Source organism: Salvelinus sp. IW2-2015, linkage group LG26 (assembly GCF_002910315.2).
Source record: "Salvelinus sp. IW2-2015 linkage group LG26, ASM291031v2, whole genome shotgun sequence".
Lineage (NCBI taxonomy): Eukaryota > Metazoa > Chordata > Actinopteri > Salmoniformes > Salmonidae > Salvelinus > Salvelinus sp. IW2-2015.
This window is the reverse complement of record NC_036866.1, coordinates 11,224,031-11,249,557: the sequence shown is the minus strand read 5'-3', so window position 1 is coordinate 11,249,557 and position 25,527 is coordinate 11,224,031. Positions and strand designations below refer to the sequence as shown.

General features: G+C 44.8%; 1 protein-coding gene and 1 long non-coding RNA gene across 7 annotated transcripts in view; one reads left to right on the top strand and one right to left on the bottom strand.

The window, feature by feature from the left end:
* Positions 1-6: 6 nt before the first annotated feature.
* LOC111952101 (BOS complex subunit ncln) overlaps positions 7-25,527 on the bottom strand; it is a 35,678-nt gene continuing 10,157 nt past the window's right edge. For 3 of the 6 annotated variants that reach the window (XM_023970579.2, XM_023970583.2, XM_070435111.1), the window contains 10 exons: positions 9,919-10,022; positions 4,478-4,566; positions 4,092-4,231; positions 3,705-3,931; positions 2,920-3,007; positions 2,724-2,762; positions 2,293-2,456; positions 1,914-1,967; positions 1,706-1,784; positions 7-1,508 (listed from right to left, as the gene is read on the bottom strand). In XM_023970579.2, coding sequence (XP_023826347.1) covers positions 1,446-1,508; positions 1,706-1,784; positions 1,914-1,967; positions 2,293-2,456; positions 2,724-2,762; positions 2,920-3,007; positions 3,705-3,931; positions 4,092-4,231; positions 4,478-4,566; positions 9,919-10,022 — 1,047 coding nt within the window. In that variant the 3' untranslated portion in view covers positions 7-1,445. The remainder of the gene's footprint in view (positions 1,509-1,705; positions 1,785-1,913; positions 1,968-2,292; positions 2,457-2,723; positions 2,763-2,919; positions 3,008-3,704; positions 3,932-4,091; positions 4,232-4,477; positions 4,567-9,918; positions 10,023-25,527) is intronic. The other 3 variants (XM_023970580.2, XM_023970581.2, XM_023970582.2) reach the window with 3 other exon arrangements.
* LOC139023045 (uncharacterized) overlaps positions 15,225-25,527 on the top strand; it is a 10,718-nt gene continuing 415 nt past the window's right edge. The window contains exon 1 of the long non-coding RNA XR_011474125.1: positions 15,225-15,457. This is a non-coding gene — a long non-coding RNA (uncharacterized lncRNA). The remainder of the gene's footprint in view (positions 15,458-25,527) is intronic.

The window sequence follows — 25,527 nt, the reverse complement described above, 5'->3', positions numbered from 1 at the left end:
ACAGACTTATTTCAACAAATTCATTTATTTTTGATGTCATTGTTGCAAGAATCAAGTTGTCGTCGATCAGGTAAAACACAGTTAAGAAAGGTAAAACAAAGGTGTTGGACAAAGAGTCTCAGAAATGGGAGAGTTCAATTCAGTGCACAGTTAAGCATAGTCTGCTTCAATAAATACAAATTCTAAGATATGTCCCACACAGCTTTTTCCATTGTGTAGATAGGTGAATCTCGCCAGTCCATTTGCCCTCACTGACTGCAGGAGTGACATGGCATGCAGTATGTAATTATACCAAATACAGCACTCAAGCACCGTCTCCTCATCTCAACATCAAAGACTGTCAGGGATATAGACGAAGACACAGATCAACACATTGACATTACCACACTCCCTTCGAAGGTCCAATTCGATCTACCAACACGTCTTGCCTTTCTTAACACTTTAGTTGTTGATAAGCAGAGCAAGGGGAGATTTGCACATCGATGTGGAGCTAACCATGTTGCAATAGACATGTCCAGTTAGATGAGGCAGAATCGTGTTGGTAGACCAACACTGCATACATCTCATTAACATTTGTGTGAGGGGTGGGCCTCATTTTTTTCACATTTTAAAATCAAAACTGTCACATAGTAACACTAGTAAACAAATGTGTCTCAAAGGGGTGAAACCCAAAAATGATGCATTTCCATTCTATAACCGTACTTACTCTTATGGCAATAGGAAGTATGGGGGACACTATCATTCTTATTCATACATTTATTTCATTAGTTCAGTCAAGGCCATGAATCATGTTATCGACACACTATTCAACATTTAATTTAAACAAGAAAACTAATTTGGGTTAGAGAAAAAAACTAAAAGAAATCTAGTCATGATGACCAAATACATTGAACATCCAAACAAATATTACCAAGTCTCACTGCTGCTACTCCATAGCTGCCCAAGAAGATGACGTTTGGCAAAATTCACAATATAGGGCACTGAGTGAGCCGTGGATTTAGAAATGCCCAATCCCACATCAACCCCTAGTCCCTCCCTACTTCTTATGCATTTGTGTAGAACGGAGAGGATTGGTTGAGTGTAAGCAAACTGGTGAAAATCGCACTTAGCCGATCAGAGAGCCAGGTGACGTTATTACCATATTGCTGACACCTATCGAATTATCTCAGAACATGGGGGAAATAGGGGTTAATGTGGGACTGGGCTTACGAGGTGGTAACGTTTGACATCTGTTTTCAGGAGGACAGGAAGACTAAAGGAACCGACTAAATGGCTAAACTTGGCAGAGAGAAATGATTCAACATGTTTCATTTCCAAAGAGGGAAAAAGGCGATATAAAAACATTTTACCACCCAATATATCATAAGAGCTGCTTGGTCCGCCCCCGTTTTGTTATTGGCTAGAGCTCGTCGCTGTGAGGAGAGGAGGATAGTAAGGGGATGGGCTTAATGCTGCTTGGTCTTGGGTGCTGTGATTCTGCGCACCACACCGTAGAGAACTCCAAAGTGCTGAAGAGAGAGAAAAGCGAGAAACATTATTAACCCCTAAATAACAAGGTAAGCCGGCTGAGAAGACAGCAGTCGTCTGATTTACAGCAATGACCTGGGTAGGAGTTACAGGGGTGAGGCTAGGTCAATAAACGAATGACCATACATCAAAATAACATTAGTGACCCTCAGAATGGCAATGTTGGATCAATACATACCTGAATGGCCAGATATATCACTCCGAGGTAAGCTGCGATGCAGACCGCCAGAAGCAGGTCAAAGATGGCTGGTTTCACCCTGTTAGGAAAGCAAAATGTGACACAAAAGCAAGCTGAAGGTTTGAAGTGAAAAATCAATAAGCTATCGCTCTATTGCACTAAAGCCCAGCACTGTGAGGGCTAAATAGAGTGGGCAGCTATCACCTACCTGTAAGCATTCATGGTCTGTTTGAGCTGATCATAGAAGACAAACTCTGGGTCTCTGAGAGGGCGAAAACAGATGACATCTGTCACTGAAACTTCAACCATTAACTTTCATAAGGTCATTGGATCAATAAACAACAGTAAATAGAAAGTGTACAACTCTCATTAAAATCCCATCCGCCCCAGACAATTTGATCCATACAAATCATCTTCTACAACACAAGTAAAGGAGTGGTTCTGTCACAGTTTTGACCACTACGAGCGGTCTTAGTGGCTTTGTGATTCCTCACAAGGCAAACACGGCAGAATCACTAGCGGTGACCAGTCTAGAGGACCAGCGACACCTTGTATTAGCAGTAGCACTGTGGTCAGTGACTGGTCACCTCTTGTCAGCCTTGACGTAGTGCCTGCGGACGTCCTTCAGGTAGTGTCCCAGGTGGTACTCCAGGGTGCTGACAACGCTGCTGTCTTTGTCCACCAGCTGGGCAGCCCGCGGCTGGGCTGTCAGCCAGTCCACCATTGACGACAGCTGCTCCTCCTGCACCTGCTGGACACACATGGACACAAACACACAGTCGCACAATCATCAGTGGTCTTATAGTACACACCTTGATACACACTTGTCTTGTTAAGACACACACATTGTGACCCTGACTTTAACGGTCCATGCTATGACAAAACTAACCGCACAAACACACACTAGCCTAAGAGTCCTGGTGTGTAGAGAAGCCTTCAAAGAGGCTTGGTAAAGGTCACGTCAGAGACAGCCTGAGAGGGAGGAGACAGCAGGGTACAGTCACATTCAACCACTCACCATTTGCTCAGTGAAGATCTGCAGGTCTCCTGGAGCACCCTGGACACACACACGAGAGAGAGAAAAGTCAAACCTGCTGTACAGTTCAAAAAGGTCAACTTAAATATCAAAAGCAACATGAAAAATATTGACTTTCATTATATGGCTTTGAATAATGAAACGTCCTATGGTGACGACACATTGTACATATCTTTACCTTCTCTGTGAGGTTGTAGATTACTCTCGCCAGTGACTCTGCAATCAGCTTTGTGTTCCTGCTGAGCTTTCTCAGATCCACATAAGGTCTGTAACAGTAATTCACAGTTAAATTAACCAGCAATCAGGAGCAGCTCAACTAAGAAAAAAAACTAATGGAGGAGAATGGAAGGGGAGCAGACAGTCCACTGGGCTGGGAGGAGGGGAGGTGACAGTGATGAGGTTGGGAGGACAGACGGTGCCCTACAGCAGGATGAAGGTGTCCAATCCAAAATCAACCCAGTAGCCCAGTGTTTCTTAACCTTTTCTATTCCAGACTGACAAGCTATGTTCCATCCTCCTGGAGGTACCGCTAACAGTAAAACTACTACAGTATTCGTGTCAGTTAAGCATCTCAGAGACCAGCCAGAAACAGCCCTTCATCAGATTGAAGCAACATGGTAATAGCTCCACCTTGCTGTGAAATCAGATCTCTACAAGTCCCACATCTACGGTCCCAAAGGCAGGGGTGTGGGCAATACGGTCCTGGAGGGCAGCAATGTGTGCAGGCTAGTGTGCAGGCTTTTGTTCTAGCCCAGCACTTACACACCTGATTCAATTGATCCTATTGAGCAGTTGATTATTATTTGAATAAGGTGTGTTAGGTGAGCTGGGCCTAGGCAGGGGTTGGGGCTTGTGGTGTGGTTTGGGATCGGCAGGGCAGAATGGGGGGGGGGGTGTAGCTAGACAGTTGCGGGCGACGGGCGGTTGGTTGGATGCTTGGTCGGACTGCAGTAATAAACCCACCCAGCAGGGGGCTCTCCCACTCCGTGACGGGAAGAGGGGGACACTGACCGCACGTCCATGATGCTGGAGCGCTGCGCCTCACGGTGGCTGTTGAGGTGGGACAGGGTGAAGGCCGGCAACCGGCGGATCCCGAAGCGCTCGTGCTCCCACGCCAGCGTGTCGTCTGCCAGGTTGATCTTCTTGTGCACCATGGAGAACTTGACCTCTGGGTACTGGCTGGATATCACCTGGGAAGAACACAGAGGAGGTTAGAGGTCAGGAGAACTTGACCTAATGAGAACAGTAGGGATCTTTCAGTGTAATGTGTTATATGTGGTCAATACATGTTAGTTTGTATCAGTGGTGTGTATCATATGAACTTCAATACTAAAAAACTGTGGTCCTTACAGTCTCCAGCTCTTTGAGCAGGGCGTACTGGGTGGTGCCTTCTTTAGGGGGTTTGGACACATGGAGGTGCAGACTGTCCCCGTTCCCCAGGGTGTCCAGACACAGCACAAATGCCACGTTGTCCTGAAGCAGACTGGAGTCTGCAGAGAGAGGGAAGAAAGGATAGAGGAAAAGAGAAACTGTTTAAACTGCAATATGAATTTCCATGACTCATGTATGCCCATTGTTTTGCATGCAGGACCACAATTTCACAATGTTGCCGGTATCACGTTTCATTCCCATTAATTTGCAGTGTGTACTCTACAGGTGTTCTCTACAGTGTCCCACTGTGGCAATCATAATACCTGTCCAGTAACTGAGTCTACAGCCTTCTGAGCTTTGTGTACCTGTATGATCCAGGTTGTCCTCCAGCCATCTCTTGGTGCCTTGGTAGTTGAACTTCCCTCCTCCAGAGACAAAAAACAGGAGGTTGTATCTAAGAAGACAGCAGGTGTGTTAGAAATGACAGGAGAGTACATTCTTATCAATGTGGATGTTCACTGGCCTCCATTAGATCAACAGACTTGTACAGTCTGGTAGCTACATGTTGGGAATTCCAAACATAGAATATCAGAGGAGAAAAGGCTAGTCAGTTGCAATAGTGTTTCTGAATTCAGAGGTCATGAAATCTGCAACACGTAGCTGACTTGTCTTTACCTTGCTTTACCTGTCCTGTACTTTTGCTTCCTGACGACTGCACCCTTTCCCTACCCGCTCTATGGTAGGGTGGGGCTTCTTGCTCTCTCGTTCCTTTTTACTAGTGATATGCAAACAGCCCTTATTCAAAGTTAGCGGTGGTTGCTGGTTAGCATTTTGATTGATTCCGTCTGATTCTGTCTGTATGGAGAATAAGTTGATACCAGAGTTCTGCCCAAATCTGCCCACAGATTTACATTAATTTCAAATCAAATTGTATGTCACATGTGACCTTACAGTGAAATGCTTACTTACACGCCCTTAACCAATAATGGAGCTTAGAAAAATAATTGTTAAGTAAAGTATTTACCAAAATAAACTGAAGTAAAAAAGAAATAGATAAAAAAGAAAATAGAAAAATAATTAAAGAACAACAAAATAACAGTAGCGAGGCTATATACAGGGGGTACCGGTACAGAGTCAATGTGCCGAGGGCACAGGTTAGTCGAGGTAAATGAGGTAATATGTACATGTAGGTAGACGTGACTATGCATAGATAATAAACAAAGAGTAGCAGCAGCATAAAAATGGGGGTGGGGGGAGACTGTAAATAGTCCAGGTGGCCATTTGATTAATTGTTCAGCAGTCTTATGGCTTGGGGGTAGAAGCTGTTAAGGAGCCTTTTGGTCCTAGACTTGGCGCTTTGGTACCGCTTGCCGTGAGATAGAGAGAACAGTCTATGATTTGGGTGACTGGAGTCTGACAATTTTTTTAGCGTTTTTTGGTGATGTGGACACCGAGGAACTTGAAGCTCTCAACCTGCTTTACTACAGCCTAGTCAATGAGAATGGGGGTGTGCTCGGTCCTCCTTTTCCTGTAGTTCACAATCATCTCCTTTGTCTTGATCACGTTGAGGGAGAGGTTGTTATCCTGGCACCACACTGCAAGGGCTCTGACCTTCTCCTTATAGGCTGTCTCATCAGGCATACCACTGTTGTGTCTTCGGCAAACTTAATGATGGTATTGGAGTCGTGCTTGGCCATGCAGTCGTGGGTGAACAGGGAGTACAGGAGGGGACTAAGTACACACCCCTCAGGGTCCCCAGTGTTGAGGATCAGCGTGGCAGATGTGTTGTTGCCTACCCTTACCAGCTGGGGGCGGCCCGTCAGGAAGTTCAGGATCCAGTTGCAGAGAGGTGTTTAGTCCCAGGGTCCTTAGCTTAGTGATGAGCGTCGTGGACACTATGGTGTTGAACGCTGAGCTGTAGTCAATGAATAGCATTCTCACATACAGTTGAAGTCGGAAGTTTACATACACCTTAGCCAAATACATTTAAACTCAGTTTTTCACAATTCCTGACATTTAATCTTAGTAAAGATTCCCCGTCTTAGGTCAGTTAGGATCACCACTATATTTTAAGAATGTGAAATGTCAGAATAATAGTAGAATGATTTATTTCAGCATTTATTTCTTTCATCACATTCCCAGTGGGTCAGAAGTTTACATACACTCAATTAGTATTTGGTAGCATTGCCTTTAAATTGTTTAACTTGGGTCAAACCTTACGGCTGGCCTTCCACAAGCTTACCACAATAAGTTGTGAATTTTGGCCCATTCATCCTGACAAAGCTGGGTTAAAACTGAGTCAGGTTTGTAGGCCTCTTTGCTCGCACACGCTTTTTCAGTTCTGCCCACAATTTTTTTTATAAGATTGAGGTCAGGGCTTTCTGATGGCCCCTTCAATACCTTGACTTTGTTGTCCTTAAGCCATTTTGCCACAACTTTGGAAGTATGCTTGGGGTCATTGTCCATTTGGAAGACCCATTTGCAACCAAGCTTTAACTTCCTGACTGATGTCTTGAGATGTTTCTTCAATATATCCACATAATTGTCCTCCCTCATGATGCCATCTATTTTGTGAAGTGCACCAGTCCCTCCTGCAGCAAAGCACCCCCACAACATGATGCTGCCACCCCCGTGCTTCCCGGTTGGGAGGGTGTTCTTCGGCTTGCAAGCCTCCCCCCTTTATTCTCCAAACAAAACAACAGTCATTATGGCCAAACAGTTCTATTTTTGTTTCATCAGACCAAAGGACATTTCTCCAAAAAGTACGATCTTTGTCCCCATGTGCAGTTGCAAACCGTAGTCTGGCTTTTTTATGGCGGTTTTGGAGCAGTGGCTTCTTCCTTGCTGAGCGGCCTTTCAGGTTATGTCGATATAGGACTCGTTTTACTGTGGATATAGATACTTTGTACCAGTTTCCTCCAGCATCTTCACATGGTCCTTTGCTGTTGTTCTGGGACTGATTTGCACCAAAGTACGTTCATCTCTAGGAGACAGAACGCGTCTCCTTCCTGAGCCGTTTGACGGCTGTGTGGTCCCATGGTGTTTATACTTGTGTACTGTTGTTTGTACAGATGAACGTGGCACCTTAAGGCGTTTGGAAATTGCTCCCAAGGATGAACCAGACTTGTGGAGGTCTAACTTGTTTCTGAGGTCTTGGCTGATTTCTTTTGATTTTTCCATGATGTCAAGCAAAGAGGCACTGAGTTTGAAGGTAGGCCTTGAAATACATCCACAGGTACACCTCCAATTGACACAAATTATGTCAATTAGCCTATCAGAAGCTTCTAAAGCCATGACATCATTTTCTGGAATTTCCCAAGCTGTTTAAAAGGCACAGTCAACTTAGTGTATGTAAACTTCTGACCCACTGGAATTGTGATACAGCGAATTATAAAATAAATAATCTGTCTGTAAACAATTGTTGGAACAATTACTTGTGCCATGCACAAAGTAGATGTCTTAACCGATTTGCCAAAACAATAGTTTGTTCACAAATTTGTGAAGTGGTTGAAAAACTAGTTTTAATGACTCCAACCTAAGTGTATGTAAACTTCCGACTTCAACTGTAGGTGTTCCTTTTTTCCCATTTGGGAAAGAGCAGTATGGAGTGCAATAGAAATCGCATCATCTGTGGTCCTGTTGGGACGGTATGCAAATTGGAGTGGGTCTAGGGTTTCTGGGATAATGGTGTTGATGTGATCCACGACCAGCCTTTCAAAGCACTTCATTGCTACGAATCGGTAGTCATTTAGCCTGGTTGCCTTGGTGTTCTTTGGCACAGGGACTATGGTGGTCTGCTTGAAACATGTTGGTATTACAGACCCGGTCAGGGACAGTTTAAACATGCCAGTGAAGACACTTGCCAGTTGATCAGCGCATGCTCGGAGTACACGTCCTGGTAATCCGTCTGCCCCTTCGGCCTTGTGAATGTTGACCTATTTAAAGGTCTTACTCACGTCGGCTACGGAGAGCGTGATCACACAGTCATCTGGAACAGCTGATACTCTCATACATGCTTCAGTGTTGGTTGTCTCGAAGCGAGCATAGAAGTATATTAGCCCGTCTGGTAGGCTCGTGCCACTGGGCAGCTCGCGGCTGTGTTTCCCTTTGTAGTCCGTAATAGTTTGCAAGCCCTGCCACATCCGACGAGCATCCGAGCCGGTGTAGCAGTATTCAATCTTAATCCTGTATTGACGCTTTGCCTGTTTGATGGTTCATCGAAGGGCATTGCGTGATTTCTTATAAGCGTCCGGGTTAGAGTCCCGCTCCTTGAAAGCGGCAGCTCTACCTTTTTAGCTCAGTGTGGATGTTGCCTGTAACCCATGGCTTCTGGTTGGGGTATGTACGTACGGTCACACTGTGGGGATGTCATTGATGCACTTATTGATGAAGCCAGTGACTGATGTGGTGTACTCCTCAATGCCATCGGAAGAATCCCCGAACATCTTCCAGTCTGTGCTAGCAAAACAGTCCTGCAGCTTAGCATCTGCGTCATCTGAGCGAGTCACTTGTACTTCTTGCTTTAGTTTTTGCTTGTAAGCAGGAATCAGGAGGATAGAGTTATGGCCAGATTTGCCAAATGGAGGGCGAGCTTTGTACGAGTCTATGTGTGGAGTAAAGGTGGTCTAGAGTTTTYCCCCCCCTCTGTTTGCACATGTAACATGCTGATAGAAATGAGGTAAAACGGATTTAAGTTTCCCTGCATTAAAGTCCCCGGCTACTAGGAGCGCCGCTTCTCGATGAGCATTTTCTTATTTGCTATGGCCTTATACAGCTCTTTGAGTGCGGTCTTAGTGCCAGCATCGGGTTTGTGGTGGTAAATAGACAGCTACGAGAAATACAGATGAAAACTCTTGGTAAATATGTGGTCTACAGTTTATCATGAGATACTCTACCTCAGTTGAGCAAAACGTCAAGACTTCCTTAATATTAGATTTCATGCACCAGCTGTTATTTACAAATAGAAACAGACCACCACCCCTCGTCTTACCGGAGGCAGCAGTTTTATCTTGCCGATGCACCGAAAACCCAGTCAGCTGTCAGCCTCGACTCAGTGAAACATAAGATATTACAGTTGAATGTCCAGTTGGTAGGATAGTCTTGATCGGAGCTCATCCATTTTATTATCCAATGAATGCACGTTGGCTAATAGGACTGAAGGTAGAGGCGGATTACTCACTCGGCGGTGGATCCTTACAAGGCACCCCGACCTACGTCCCCGATATCTCCGTCTCTTCTTCATGCGAATGACGGGGATTTGGGCCTTGTCGGGTGTCTGAAGTAAATCCTTCACATCCGACTCATTAAAGAAAAAATCTTCGTCCAGTACGAGGTGAGTAATCGCTGTCCTGATATCCAGAAGCTCTTTTCAGTCATAAGAGACAATGGCAGAAACATTATGTACAAAATAAGTTACAAAAAACGCGAAAACACACAGACAATAGCACAATTGGTTAGGAGCCTGTAAAAACGGCAGCCATCTCTTCCAGCGCCATCTGGAGATCTGATTCCTCATCTCAAACAGCTCTCACTCCTGGGTGTTTAGAGTACACTTCTTCTAGAAATCGACAAATACCTTCTAAGAACCACATCCGTTCTACTTTATTATTACTAGTACTACTGAAAAGCGCTTTAAAACACAAGGTCTCCATCTTCTGAATATTGTAAGAAGTTTATTCTTACATTTGTACGTTTTACACATTTTCCTCGGCTGTGGGTGCCTAGATGCCGGAAGGAAAGGTGTGGATGGTTATAACCTTGTAAGAAGCGTGATTTCTCAGAGTGGCTGGGGATGTGTGTTGCTCACCCAGCGTGTGTCCTCTTGTAGGTGTAGAGTCTGGAGAAGAGCCTGGCTAACTCCAGCAGCATAGACACCCCACTGCCGTTAGAGTCTGCTCCATAGGACAGCCACTGGACAGGACAACACCACAATCATACAGAGAACACATTTACTTAGCATCTTCACTTCTAGTGGATTATTATAAGAATATTTTAAGACTAATACACAATGCAGAAGACTAAAAGGTCAAGAGGACTAAAAGTCAATAGAGTACTAACGATCAACGGAAATAGTGTTTTTTCCGTAATAGGGAATTAATGAGCAATGGGTCAGAGACATGAGGAATTTGTCTATACATTGAGCCTGAAATAGGATACTTGTTATTTGACTATTGACCCAGTTTTATTGCAAGGAATTCTAATTGGTCAACCACTCTGCTAGGGTTGGGTTATAAAACTACACGCTGTCCCTTTGTTCTGTGGAAAGAATCACTGAGGACAGGGGAGAATGAACATCTACCTCTCAGCATAACATCTATGATCTGTCCTCTTTGAATAAAACTATTTTTCTCCCGATTTGCTTTGGGGGTTGAGTTATTGAAGAGTAAAATCAACTGCTAACACCACAATGCCGCTATGTAAATCAATCAATAAATAAATAAATAAATAAATACAGTGCCTTCAGAAGCACCCCTTGACGTTTTCCATATTTTGTTATGTTACAGCCTGAATTTGAAATGGACTACATATAGATGTTTTGTTACTGGCCTACACACAATACCCCATAATATCAAAGTGGAATTATGTTTTAAAAAATGTTAAATTCATTAAAAATGAAAAGCAGAGATGTCTTGAGTCAATAAGTATTCAACCCCTTTGCTATGGCAAGGCTAAATAAATTGAGGATTTTTTTTTATTAGCAAGTCACATAATAAGTTGCATGGACTCAGTGTGTGCAATAACAGTGTTGAACATGATTTTTGGATTACTTACAGTTGAAGTCGGAAGTTTACATACACCTTAGCCAAATACATTTAAACTCAGTTTTTCACAATTCCTGACATTTAAACCTAGTAAAGATTCCCTGTCTTAGGTCAGTTAGGATCACCACTATATTTTAAGAATGTGAAATGTCAGAATAATAGTAGAATGATTGATTTCAGCTTTTATTTCTTTCATCACATTCCCAGTGGGTCAGAAGTTTACATACACTCAATTAGTATTTGGTAGCATTGCCTTTAAATTTGTTTAACTTGGGTCAAACTTTTCGTGTAGCCTTCCACAAGCTTCCCACAATAAGTTGGGTGAATTTTAGCCCATTCCTCCTGACAGAGCTGGTGTAACAGTCAGGGTTGTAAGCCTCTTTGCAAGCTTTTTCAGTTCTGCCACACATTTTCTATAGTTTGAGGTCAGGGCTTTGTGATGGCCCCTCAATCCTAATTACACCTACTTGACTTTGTTGTCCTTAAGCCATTTTGCCACACCTTTGGAAGTATGCTTGGGTCATTGTCCATTTGGAAGACCCATTTGCGACACAAGCTGTAACTTCCTGACTGATGTCTTGAGATGTTTCTTCAATATATCCACAATCATTTTCCTTCCTTATGATGCCACCTATTTGTGAAGTGTACCAGTCCCTCCTGCAGCAAAGCACCCCACAACATGATGCTGCCACACCGCGGGCTTCACGGTTGGGATGGTGTTCTTTGGCTTGCAAGCCCTCCCCCTTTTTCCTCCAAAACATAACGATGGTCATTATAGCCAAACAGTTCTATTTTGTTTCATCAGACCAGAGGACAATTTCGCCAAAAAAGTACAATCTTGTCCCCATGTCCAGTTGCAACGGCTGCGTTGCGTCCCCATGGTGTTTATACTTGCCGTACTATTGTTTGTACAGAATGAACGTGGTACCTTCAGCGCGTTTGCAATTTGCTCCCAAGGATGAACCAGACTTGTGGAGGTCTACAAATTTTTTTCTGAGGTCTTGGCTGATTTCACCATGATGTCAAACAAAGAGGCACTGAGTTTGAAAGGTAGGCCTTGAAATAAATCCACAGGTACACCTCCAATTGACTCAAATGATGTCAATTAGCCTATCAGAAGCTTCTAAAGTCATTCCATCATTTTATGGAATTTCCCAAGCTGTTTAAAGGCACAGTCAACTTTGTGTATGTAAACTTCTGACCCACTGGAATTGTGATACAGTGAATTATAAGTGAAATAATCTAGTCTGCAAAACAATTGTTGGAAAAATTACTTGTGTCATGCGCGAAGTAGATGTCCTAACAGACTTGCCAAAACTATAGTTTTTAACAAGAAATGTGTGGAGTGGTTGAAAAACAAGTTTTAATGACTCCAACCTAAGTGTATGTAAACTTCCGACTTCAACTGTAATCTGTCGAGAAATGAATTTCAAACACAAGATTTAACGCACCAACGACTAAGGAAGTTTTCCAATGCCTTGCAAAGGTGGTCACCTATTGCGTTGATGGATTAAAAAACAAAGCAGACATTGAATATCCCTTTGAGCATGGTGAAGTTCTTAAATTTGGAGTGTGTATCAATAAACCCAGTAACAACATAGGTACAGGTGTCCTTCCTAACTCAGTTGCCGAAGAGGAAGGGAACCGCTCAGGGATTTCACCTTCAAATCAAACTTTAGTCACATGCGCAGAATACCAACAAGTGTAGACCTTACCGTGAAATGCTTACTTACAAGCCCTTAACCAACAGTGCAGTTCAAGAAGAGTTAAGAAAATATTTACCAAATAAACTGAAGTAAAAAACTATAAAAAGTATCAAAATAACGAGGCTATATATAGGGGGTACCGGTACTGAGTCAGTGTGCGGGGGTAACGGTTTGTTGAGGTAATTTGTACATGTAGGTACGGGTGAAGTGACTATGCATAGATATTAAACAGYGAGTAGCAACAGTGTACAAAACAAATAGAGGTGGAGGGAGGGGGGGTGTCAATGTAAATAGTCCGGTGGCCATTTGATTAATTGTTCAGCAGTCTTATGGCTTGTGGTAGAAGCTGTTAAGGAGCCTTTTGGTCCTAGACTTGGCGCTACGGTACCGCTTGCCATGCGGTAGCAGAGAGAACAGTCTATGACTTGAGTCGGACAATTTTATGGGCTTTCCTCTGACCTATTATATAGGTCCTGGATGGCAGGAAGCTTGCCCCCAGTGATGTACTGGGCCGTACGCATTATCCTCTGTAGCGTCAGATTCTGAGCAATTGCCATACCAGGTGGTGATGCAACCGATCAAGATGCTCTCGATGGTGCAGTTGTAGAACTTTTTTAGGATCTGGCGACCCATGACAAATCTTTTCAGTCTCCTGAGGGAGAAAAGGTTTTGTTGTGCCCTCTTCATGACTGTCTTTGTGCGTTTGGACCATGATAGTTCGTTGGTGATGTGGACACCAAGRAACTTGAAACTCTCGACCCACTCCTTTAGCTCGATGCGGATGTTGCCTGTAATCCATGGCTTCTGGTTGGGATATGTACGTACAGTCACTGTGGGGCCGACATCGTCAATGCACTTATTGATGAAGCTGATGACCGAGGTGGTATACTCCTCAATGCCATTGGATGAATCACGGAATATATTCCAGTCTGTGCTAGCAAAACAGTCCTGTAGCGTAGCATCTGCGTCATCTGACCACTTCCGTATTGAGCGAGTCACTGGTACTGCCTGCTTTAGTTTTTGCAGGAATCAGGAGGATATAACTATGGTCAGATTTGCCAAATGGAGGGTGGGGGAGAGCTTTGTATGCATCTCTGTGTGTGGAGTAAAGGTGGTCTAGAGTTTTTTCCCCTCTGGTTGCACATGTGACATGCTGGTAAAAATTTGGTAAAACTGATTTAAGTTTGCCTGCATTAAAGTCCCCGGCCACTAGGAGCGCCGTTTCTGGATGAGCATTATCTTGTTTGCTTATGGCCTTATAGAGTTGGTTGAGTGCGGTCTAAGTGCCAGCATCGGTCTGTGGTGGTAAATAGATATCCTCGAATAATAAAGATGAGAACTCTCTTGGTAGATAGTGTGGTCTACAGCTTATTATAAGGTACTCTACCTCAGGCGAGCAATACCTTGAAACTTCTTTAGTATTAGACATTGCGCACCAGCTGTTATTGACAAATAGACACACACCACCACCCCTAGTCTTACCAGACGTAGCTTCTCTGTTCTGCCGGTGCATGGAAAATCCCGCCAGCTCTATATTATCCGTGTCGTCCTTCAGCCACGACTCAGTGAAATATAAGATATTACAGTTTTTAATGTCCCGTTGGTAGGATAATCGTAGGTCATCAATTTTATTTTCCAATGATTGCATGTTAGCCAGTAGAACGGATGGCAGTGGGAGTTTACTCACTCGTCTAAGGATTTTCAGAAGGGAGCCCGACCTGCGCCCCCTTTTCCTCTGTCTTTTCTTCACGCAAATGACGGGGATTTGGGCCTGTTCCCGGGAAAGCAGTATATCCTTCTCGTCGGACTCGTTAAAGGAAAAAGCTTCTTCCAGTTCGTGGTGAGTAATCGCTGTTCTGATGTCCAGAAGTTATTTTCGGTCATAAGAGAAAGTAGCAGCAACATTATGTACAAAATAAGATTTAAAAAATAAGTTACAAACAACGCAACAGTAGGTTAGGAGCATGTAAAACGTCAGTCATCCTCTTCGGCACCATCTTATAGCCAATGGCCAACCTTGAGGCCAATGGTGACTTTAAAACAGTTACAGAGTTTAATGGCTGTTATAGGAGAAAACTGAGGATGGATCAACAATATTGTAGTTACTCCACAATACTAACCTAATGAAAAGAAGGAAGCCTGTACAGAATAAAACAAATCAAAAACATGCATCCGGTTTGAAACAAGGCATTAAAGTATTACTGCAAAAAAAAAAAAAAGGCTTTTGTGCTGAATACAAAGTGTTGTTTGGGGCAAATCCAATACAACAAATTAGTGAATACCACTCTCCATATTCTCAAGCATAGCGGTGGCTGTATCATGTTATGGGTATGCTTGTAATCGTTAAGGACAGGGAAGTTTTCCAGGATAAAAAAGAAACGGAATGGAGCTAAGCACAGGCAAAATCCTAAAGGAAACCCAGGTTCAGTCTGCTTTCCACCAGACACTGGGAGATGAATACACCTTTCAGCAGGACAATAACCCAAAACACAAGGCCAAATCCATACTGGAGTTGGTACCAAGAAGACAGTGAATGTTCCTGAGTGGCAGAGTTACAGTTTGAGTTAAATCTACTTGAAATATAATGGGAAGACCTGAAAAGGTTGTCTAGCAATGATCACCATGTCATGTTTTGTCATTGATTATCATGTCTTGTCCCTGTGCTTCCCTCTGCTGGTCTTATTAGGTTCTTTCTCTTTCTCTCTCTCTCTCCTCCTCCCTCTCTCCCTCTCCCGCTCTCTCTCTCTCTATCGTTCCGTTCCTGCTCCCAGCTGTTTCTCATTCTCCTAACGACCTCATTTACTCTTTCACACCTGTCCCCTATTTTGCCCTCTGATTTGAGTCCCTATTTCTCCCTCTGTTTTCCGCTTCTGTCCTTGTCATCCGACAAGGACAGAAAGCGGAAAACAGAGGGAGAAATAGGGACTCAAAATCAGAGGGCAAAATAGGGGACAGGTGTGAAAGAGTAAATGAGGTCGTTAGGAGAATGAGAAACAGCTGGGAGCAGAAACGGAACGATAGAGAGAGAGAGAGAGGGGAGAGGGAGAGAGGGAGGAGGAGAGAGAGAGAGAAAGAGAAAGAACCTAATAAGACAGCAGAGGGAAGCACAGGGACAAGACATGATAATCAATGACAAAACATGACAGTACCCCCCACTCACCGAGCGCCTCCTGGCGCACTCGAGGAGGAACCCTGGCGGCAACGAAGGAAATCATCAAATCAACGAACGGTCCAGCACGTCCCGAGATGGAACCCAACTCCTCTCCTCAGGACCGTAACCCTCCCAATCCACTAAGTACTGGTGCACGTCCCGAGAAACGCATGTCCATGATCTTCCGTACCTTGTAAATAGGAGCGCCCTCGACAAGGAGGGGGGGGGGGAGGGAAGACGAACGGGGGCGCGAAGAAAAGGCTTGACACAAGAGACATGGAAGACAGGGTGGGACGCGACGAAGATGTCGCGGAAGAAGCAGTCGCACAGCGACAGGATTGACGACCTGAGAGAACACGGAACGGACCAATGAACCCGCGGAGTCAACTTGCGAGAAACTGTCGTAAGGGGAAGGTTCGAGTGGAAAGCCACACTCTCTGACCGCGACAATACCTAGGACTCTTAATCCTACGTTTATTGGCGGCTCTCACAGTCTGCGCCCTGTAACGGCAAATAGACGACCTCCTCCAGGTGCGCTCACAACGTTGGACAAAAGCCTGAGCGGAGGGAACGCTGGACTCGGCGAGCTGGGACGAAAACAGAGGAGGCTGGTAGCCAGACTACTCTGAACGGGGATAGCCCGGTAGCAGACGAAGGAAGCGAGTTGTGAGCGTACTCAGCCCAGGGGAGCTGTTCTGCCCAGAGACGCAGGGTTTCGAAACGAAAGGCTGCGTAATATGCGACCAATCGACTGATTGGCTTTCTGCTTGACCGTTAGACTGGGGATGAAACCCGGAAGAGAGACTGAGGAAGCACCAATCAAACGACAGAACTCCCTCCAAAACTGTGACGTGAATTGCGGACCTCTGTCTGAAACGGCGTCTAACGGGAGGCCATGAATTCTGAACACATTCTCAATGATGATTTGTGCGTCTCCTTAGCGGAAGGAAGCCTTAGCGAGGGGAATGAAATGTGCCGCCTTAGAGAACCTATCGATAACCGTAAGAACACAGTCTTTCCCCGCAGACGAAGGCAGACCGGTAATAAAGTCTAAGGCGATGTGAGACCATGGTCGAGAAAGGAATGGGAAGCGGTCTGAGACGACCGGCAGGAGGAGAGTTACCTGACTTAGTCTGCGCGCAGTCCGAACAAGCAGCCACGAACGGCGCGTGTCCCGCTCCTGAGTAGGCCACCAAAACCGCTGGCGAATAGAAGCAAGCGTACCCCGAACGCCGGGGTGGCCAGCTAACTTGGCAGAGTGAGCCCACTGAAGAACAGCCAGACGAGTAGAGACAGGAACGAACAGAAGGTTACTAGGACAAGCCGCGGCGACGCAGTGTGAGTGAGTGCTTGCTTTACCTGTCTCTCAATTCCCCAGACAGTCAACCCGACAACACGCCCTTCAGGGAGAATCCCCTCGGGGTCCGGTAGAAGCCACAGATAGAACTAAAGAGACGGGATAAGGCATCAGGCTTGGTGTTCTTATTTCCCGGACGATAGGAATTCACGAACTCGAAACGAAGCGAAAAACAACGCCCAACGAGCTTGACGTGCATTAAGCTCGTTTGGCCGAACGGATGTACTCAAGGTTCTTATGGTCAGTCCAAACGACAAAAGGGACGGTGCCCCCTCCAACCACTGTCGCCATTCGCCTATGGCTAAGCGGATGGCGAGCAGTTCGCGGTTACCCCACATCATAGTTGCGTTCCGATGGCCGACAGGCGATGAGAGAAAAGTAAGCGCAAGGATGGACCTTATCGTCAGACTGGAAGCGCTGAGACAGAATGGCTCCCACGCCCACTCTGAAGCGTCAACCTTCGACAATGAATTGTTTAGTGACGTCAGGAGTAACAAGGATAGGGGCGATGTTAAAAGCGCTCTTGAGGAGATCAAAAGCTCCCTGGGCGGAACCGGACCACTTAAGGCAAGTCCTTGACAGAAGTCAGAGCTTGTGAGAGGGGCAGCCACTTGACGAAATTACGAATGAAACGCCGATAGAAATTAGCGAACCGAGAAAGCGCTGCAACTCGACACGTGATTAGGAACGGGCAATCGGCTGACAGCCCTGGACCTTTAGCGGGATCCAATCTGAATGCCTTCAGCGGAAATAACAGAACCGAGAAATGTGACAGAGGAGACATGAAAGGCGCACTTCTCAGCCTTCACGTAGAGACAATTCTCTAAAAGGCGCTGGAGTACACGTCGAACGTGCTGAACATGAATCTCGAGTGACGGTGAAAAAATTCAGGATATCGTCAAGGTAAAACGAAAACAAAAATGTTCAGCATGTTCTCTCAGTACATCATTAACTAATGCTGAAAGACAGCTGGAGCATTAGCGAGAACCGAACGGCAGAACCCGGTATTCAAAATGCCCTAACGGAGTGTTAAACGCCGTCTTCCACTTCGTCCCTCTCTGATGCGTACGAGATGGTAAGCGTTACGAAGGTCAAACTTAGTAAAGAACCTGGCTCCCTGGCAAAATCTCGAAGGCTGACGACTAAGGGGAAGCGGATAACGATTCTTTAACCCGTTATGTCATTCAGCCTCGATAATCCACGCAGGGGCGGCAGAGTACCGTCTTCTTCTTAAAAAAGAAAATCCCGCTCCGGCGGGAGAGGAAGAAGGCACCACGGTACCGGGGCGTCGAGAGAAACAGACAGATAATCCTCGAGAGCTTACGTTCGGGAGCCGACAGAGAGTAAAGTCTACCCCGAGGGGGAGTGGTGCCCCGGAAGGAGATCAAATACAACAAATCATACGACCGGTGAGGAGGAAGGGAGCTGGCTCTGGACCGACTGAAGATCGTGCGCAGATCATGATATTCCTCCGGCACTCCTGTCAAAATCACCAAGGTTCCTCCTGAGTAGAGGGGACAGAAGACACAGGAGGGATAGCAGACATTAAACACTTCAACTGACAAGAAACGTTCCAGGATAGAATAGAATTACTAGACCAATTAATAGAAGGATTATGACATACTAGCCAGGGATGACCGAAAAACAACAGGTGTAAAAAGGTGAACGAAAAATCAAAAAGGAAATGGTCCCTGCACTGTGGTTACCAGATACAGTGAGGGTTAAGGTAGTGTCCTCACATCTGATACTGGGGAGAAGACTCCCATTCAAGGCGAACATGGCGTGGGCTTCCCTAACTGTCTGAGAGGAATGTCATGTTTCCGACCATGCTGTCGTCCATAAAACAACCCTCCAGCCCCTGAGTCTATCAAGGCACTGCAGGAAGCAGCCGAACGCGGTCCAGGTAGATGGACCCGACAAGGTAGTACAGGATCTTGATGGAGAGACCTGAGTAGTAGCGCTCACCAGTAGCCCTCCGCTTACTGATGAGCTCGTTTTTACTGACATGACATGACAAAATGTCCAGCAGAACCGCAATAGAGGCAAAGGCGGTTGGTGATTCTCCGTTCCCTCCTTAGTCGAGATGCGAAATACCTCCCAGCTGCATGGGCTCAGTCTCTGAGCCGGTGGGAGGAGATGGTTGAGATGCGGAGAGGGAAACCACCGTTAACGCGAGCTCTCCTCCACGAGCTCGGTGACGAAGATCTACCCGTCGTTCTATGCGGATGGCGAGAGCAATCAAAGAGTCCACGCTGGAAGGAACCTCCCGGGAGAGAATCTCATCCTTAACCTCAGCCGTGGAGTCCCTCCAGAAAACGAGCGAGCAACGCCGGCTCGTTCCAGTCACTGGATGCAGCAAGAGTGCGAAACTCTATAGAGTAATCCGTTATGGATCGATCACCTTGACATAGGGAAGCCAGGACCCTGGAAGCCTCCTTCCCAAAAACGGAACGATCAAAAACCCCGTATCAATCTCCTCTTTAAAGTTCTGATAAACGTTAGAACACTCAGCCCTTGCCTCCCAGATAGCTGTGCCCCCCTCCCGAGCCCGACCAGTAAGGAGTGATATGACGTAAGGCGATCCGAGCTCTCCTCTCTTGAGTATGTGTTGGGCTGGAGAGAGAAAACACAATATCACACTGGGTGAGAAAGGAGCGACACTCAGTGGGCTGCCCAGAGTAACATGGTGGGTTATTAACCCTAGGTTCCGGAGACTCGGAAGACCAGGAAGTAGCTGGTGGCACGAGACGAAGACTCTGAAACTGTCCTGAGAGATCGGAGAACCTGAGCGGACAGGGTTTCAACGGCATGGCGAGCAGCAGACAATTCCTGCTCGTGTCTGCCGAGCATTGGCTCCCTGGATCTCGACGGCAGTGTTGCGAGAATCCGTAGTCGCTGGGTCCATTCTTGGTCGGATTCTTCTGTTATGCAGGTGAATGAGGACCCAAAGACGTAATAGTAACAGAGTCCTTTATTCCAGTATTAAACAAATAATGATTCTCCTGGATATAATCAATGGTAAATCCAAAACAGGAAACTGAAATCCTCTCGTCAATAGAGAGGAAGCGACTGGAGACGCGACCACAGACTGCAGGTCGCTTCGGGAAGGCACTGGCCGTAGCTGACATAGACACCTGCTCACACGCAAGCATCTGAAGAAGGCAAAGAACACGACAGGGCGGAACAAGGACACAGGAACAGCAAACATCAAAAAGAATCGACAAGGACAGAAGCGGAAAACAGAGGGAGAAATAGGGACTCAAATCAGAGGGCAAAATAGGGGACAGGTTGTGAAAGAGTAAATGAGGGTCGTTAGGAGAATGAGAAACAGCTTGGGAGCAGGAACGGAACGATAGAGAGAGGAGGAGAGGGAGAGAGGGAGGAGGAGAGAGAGAGAGAAAAGAAGAAGAACCTAATAAGACCAGCAGAGGGAAGCACAGGGACAAGACATGATAATTCAATGACAAAACATGACATGGTGATCATTGCTAGACAACCTTTTCAGGTCTTCCCATTATATTTCAAGTAGATTTAACTCAAACTGTAACTCTGCCACTCAGGAACATTCACTGTCTTCTTGGTACCAACTCCAGTATGGATTTGGCCTTGTTGTTTGGGTTATTTGTCCTGCTGAAAGGTGTATTCATCTCCCAGTGTCTGGTGGAAAGCAGACTGAACCTGGGTTTCCTTTAGGATTTTGCCTGTGCTTAGCTCCATTCCGTTTCTTTTTAATCCTGGAAAACTTCCCCTGTCCTTAACGATTACAAGCATACCCATAACATGATACAGCCACCGCTATGCTTGAGAATATGGAGAGTGGTATTTCACTAATTTGTTGTATTGGAATTTGCCCCAAACAACACTTTGTATTCAGCACAAAAGCCTTTTTTTTTTTTTTTTTGCAGTAATACTTTTAATGCCCTTGTTTCAAACCGGATGCATGTTTTTGATTTGTTTTATTCTGTAACAGGCTTCCTTCTTTTTCATTAGGTTAGTATTGTGGAGTAACTACAATATTGTTGATCCATCCTCAGTTTTTCTCCTATAACAAGCCATTAAACTCTGTAACTGTTTTAAAAGTGCCACCATTGGCCTCCAAGGGTTGGCCCATTGGCTATAAGATGGTGCCGAAGAGGATGAGCTGACGTTTTACATGCTCCTAACCTACTGTTGCGTTGTTTGTAACTTATTTTTTAAATCTTTATTTTTGTACATAATGTTGCTGCTACTTTCTCTTATGACCGAAAATAACTTCTGGACATCAGAACAGCGATTACTCACCAGAACTGGAAGAAGCTTTTTTCCCTTAAACGAAGTCCGACGAGAGAAGGATATACTGGCTTCCCGGGAACAGGCCCAAATCCCCGTCATTTGCGTGAAGAAAAGACAGAGGAAAAGGGGGCGCCAGGTCGGGCTCCCTTCTGAAAATCCTTAAGACAGTGAGTAAACTCCCACTGCCATCCGTTCTAGCTGCTAACATGCAATCATTGGAAAATAAAATTGATGACCTACGATTATCCACAACGGGACATTAAAACTGTAATATCTTAATATTCTCACTGAGTCGTGGCTGAAGGACGACACGGATAATATAGAGCTGGCGGATTTTTCCATGCACCGGCAGAACAGAGAAGCTACGTCTGGTAAGACTAGGGGTGGTGGTGTGTGTCTATTTGTCAATAACAGCTGGTGCGCAATGTCGTCTAATACTAAAGAAGTTTCAAGGTATTGCTCGCTGAGGTAGAGTACTTAAATAAGCTGTAGACCACACTATCTACAAAAGAAGTTCTCATCTTTATTATTTCGAGGATATCTATTTACCACCACAGACCGATGCTGGCACTTAGGACCCGCACTCACCAACTCTATAAGGCCATAAGCAAACAAGATAATGCTCATCCAGAAACGGCGCTCTAGTGGCCGGGGACTTTAATGCAGGCAAACTTAAATCAGTTTTACCAATTTTTACCAGCATGTCACATGTGCAACCAGAGGGGAAAAAAACTCTAGACCACCTTTACTCACACACAGAGATGCATTACAAAGCTCTCCCCCACCCTCCATTTGGCAAATCTGACCATAGTTTATATCCTCCTGATTCCTGCAAAATAAAAAGCAGGCAGTACCAGTGACTCGCTCAATACGGAAGTGGTCCAGATGACGCAGATGCTACGCTACAGGAGTGTTTTGCTAGCACAGACTGGAATATATTCCGTGATTCATCCAATGGCATTGGAGGAGTATACCACCTCGGTCATCAGCTTCATCAATAAGTGCATTGACGATGTCGGCCCCACAGTGACTGTACGTACATATCCCAACCAGAAGCCATGGATTACAGGCAACATCCGCATCGAGCTAAAGGAGTGGGTCGAGAGTTTCAAGTTTCTTGGGTGTCACATCACCAACGAACTATCATGGTCCAAACGCACAAAGACAGTCATGAAGAGGGCACAACAAAACCTTTCTCCCTCAGGAGACTGAAAAGATTTGTCATGGGTCGCCCAGATCCTAAAAAAGTTCTACAACTGCACCATCGAGAGCATCTTGATCGGTTGCATCACCACCTGGTATGGCAATTGCTCAGAATCTGACGCTACAGAGGATAATGCGTACGGCCCAGTACATCACTGGGGCAAAGCTTCCTGCCATCCAGGACCTATATAATAGGTCAGAGGAAAGCCCATAAAATTGTCCGACTCAAGTCATAGACTGTTCTCTCTTGCTACCGCATGGCAAGCGGTACGGTAGCGCCAAGTCTAGGACCAAAAGGCTCTTCAGTGCTTCTACCACAAGCCATAAGACTGCTGAACAAATTAATCAAATGGCCACCGGACTATTTATCATTGACACCCCCCCTCCCTCCACCTCTATTTGTTTTTTACACCTGTTGCTACTCGCTGTTTAATATCTATGCATAGTCACTTCACCCGTACCTACATGTACAAATTACCTCAACAAACCGTTACCCCCGGCACACTGACTCAAGTACCGGTACCCCCTATATATAGGCCTCGTTATTTGATACTTTTTAATAGTTTTTTACTTCAGTTTATTTGGTAAATATTTCTTAACTCTTCTTGAACTGCACTGTTGGTTAAAGGCTTGTAAGTAAGCATTTCACCGTAGGCTACACTTGTTGTATTCTGCGCATGTGACTAAAGTTTGATTTGAAGGTGAAATCCCTGAGCGGTTCCCTTCCTCTTCGGCAACTGAGTTAGGAAGGACACCTGTACCTATGTTGTTACTGGGTTTATTGATACACACTCAAATTTAAGAACTTCACCATGCTCAAAGGGATATTCAATGTCTGCTTTGTTTTTATCCCATCAACCAATAGGTGAACCACCTTTGCAAGGCATTGGAACTTACTTTTAGTCGTGGTGGCGTTAAATTTCTGTGTTTGAAATTCATTGCTCGACAGATACAGTGTTGAATGCGGAAGTTTACATACACTTTAGGTTGGAGTCAGATTAAAACTTGTTTTTTCAACCCTCCACACATTCCTTGTTAACAAACTATAGTTTTGGGCAAGTCTGTTAGGGACATACTACATTCGCGCATGACACAAGTAATTTTTCCAACAATTGTTTGCAGACTAGATTATTTCACTTATAATTCACTGTATCACAATTCCAAGTGGGTCAGAAGTTTACATACACAAAGTTGACTGTGCCTTTAAACAGCTTGGGAAATTCCATAAAATGATGGAAGTGACTTTAGAAGCTTCTGATAGGCTATATTGACATCATTTGAGTCAATTGGAGGTGTAACCTGTGGATTTATTTCAAGGCCTACCTTCAAACTCAGTGCCTCTTTGTTTGACATCATGGGTGAAATCAGCCAAGACCTCAGAAAAAATTTGTAGACCTCCACATGTCTGGTCATCCTTGGAAGCAAATTCCAAACGCCTGAAGGTACCACGTTCATCTGTACAAACAATAGTACGGCAAGTATAAACACCATGGGACCCAACGCAGCGTTGCCAACTGGACATGGGGACGAATGATTGTACTTTTTTGGCGAAATTGTCCTCTGGTCTGATGAAACAAAATAGAAACTGTGTTGGCTATAATGACCATCGTTATGTTTGGAGGAAAAAGGGGGAGGCTTGCAAGCCAAAGAACAAACCATCCCACCGTGAAGGCCCGGGTGTGGCAGCATCATGTTGTGGGGGTGCTTTGCTGCAGGAGGGACTGGTACACTTCACAAATAGGTGGCATCATAAGGAAGGAAAATGATTGTGGATATAATTGAAGAGAACATCTCAAGAACATCAGTCATGGAAGTTACAGCTTGGTCCGCAAATGGGTCTTCCAATGGACAATGGACCCAAGCATACTTCCAAAGGTTGTGGCGAAAATGGCTTAAGGACAACAAAGTCAAGGTAGGTAATGTAAATGTAGGTGATTGGGAGGGGCCATCACAAAAGCCCTGACCTAAACCTTATAGAAAATGTGTGGGCAGAACTGAAAAAAGCTTGCAAGAGAGGCCTTACAACCCTGAATGTTACACCAGCTCTGTCCAGGAGGAATGGGCTAAAAAATTCACCCAACTTTATTGTGGGAAGCTTGTGGAAGGCTACAACGAAAAGTTTGACCAAGTTAAACAATTTAAAGGCAATGCTACCAAATACTAATTGAGTGTATGTAAACCTTTTGACCACTGGGAATGTGATGAAAAGAAATAAAAGCTGAAAATCAATCATTCTACGTATTATTCTGACATTTCACATTCTTAAAAATAGTGGTGATCCTTAACTGACCTAAGACAGGGAATCTTTACTAGGTTTAAATGTCAGGAATTGTGAAAAACTGAGTTTAAATGTATTTGGCTAAGGTGTATGTAAACTTCCGACTTCAAACTGTAAGTAATCCAAAAATCATGTTCAACACTGTTATTGCACACACTGAGTCCATGGCAACTTATTTATGTGACTTGCTAATAAAAAAAAATGCCTCAATTTATTTAGCCTTGCCATTAGCAAAGGTGAATACTTATTGACTCAAGACATCTCTGCTTTTCATTTTTAATGAATTTAACATTTTTTAAAACATAATTCCACTTTGATTTATATTATGGGGTATTGTGTGTAAGGCCAGTAACGAAAACATCTATATTGTAGTCCATTTCAAATTCAGGCCTGGTAACATAACAAAATATGAAAACGTTCAGGGGCTTCTGAAGGCACTGTATTTATTTTATTTATTTAATTTATTGATTGATTACATAGCGGGCACTTGTGGTGTTGCAGTTTGATTTACTTCTTCAATAACGTCAACCCCAAAAGCAAATCGGGGAGAAAATAGGTTTTTATCCAAAGAGGACCAGATCATAATAGATTTGTAGCTGAGAAGGTAGATGTTCATTCTTCCCCTGTCCTCAGTTTGATTCTTTCCCACAGAACAAATAGGGACAGCCGGTTAGTTTTATAACGCCA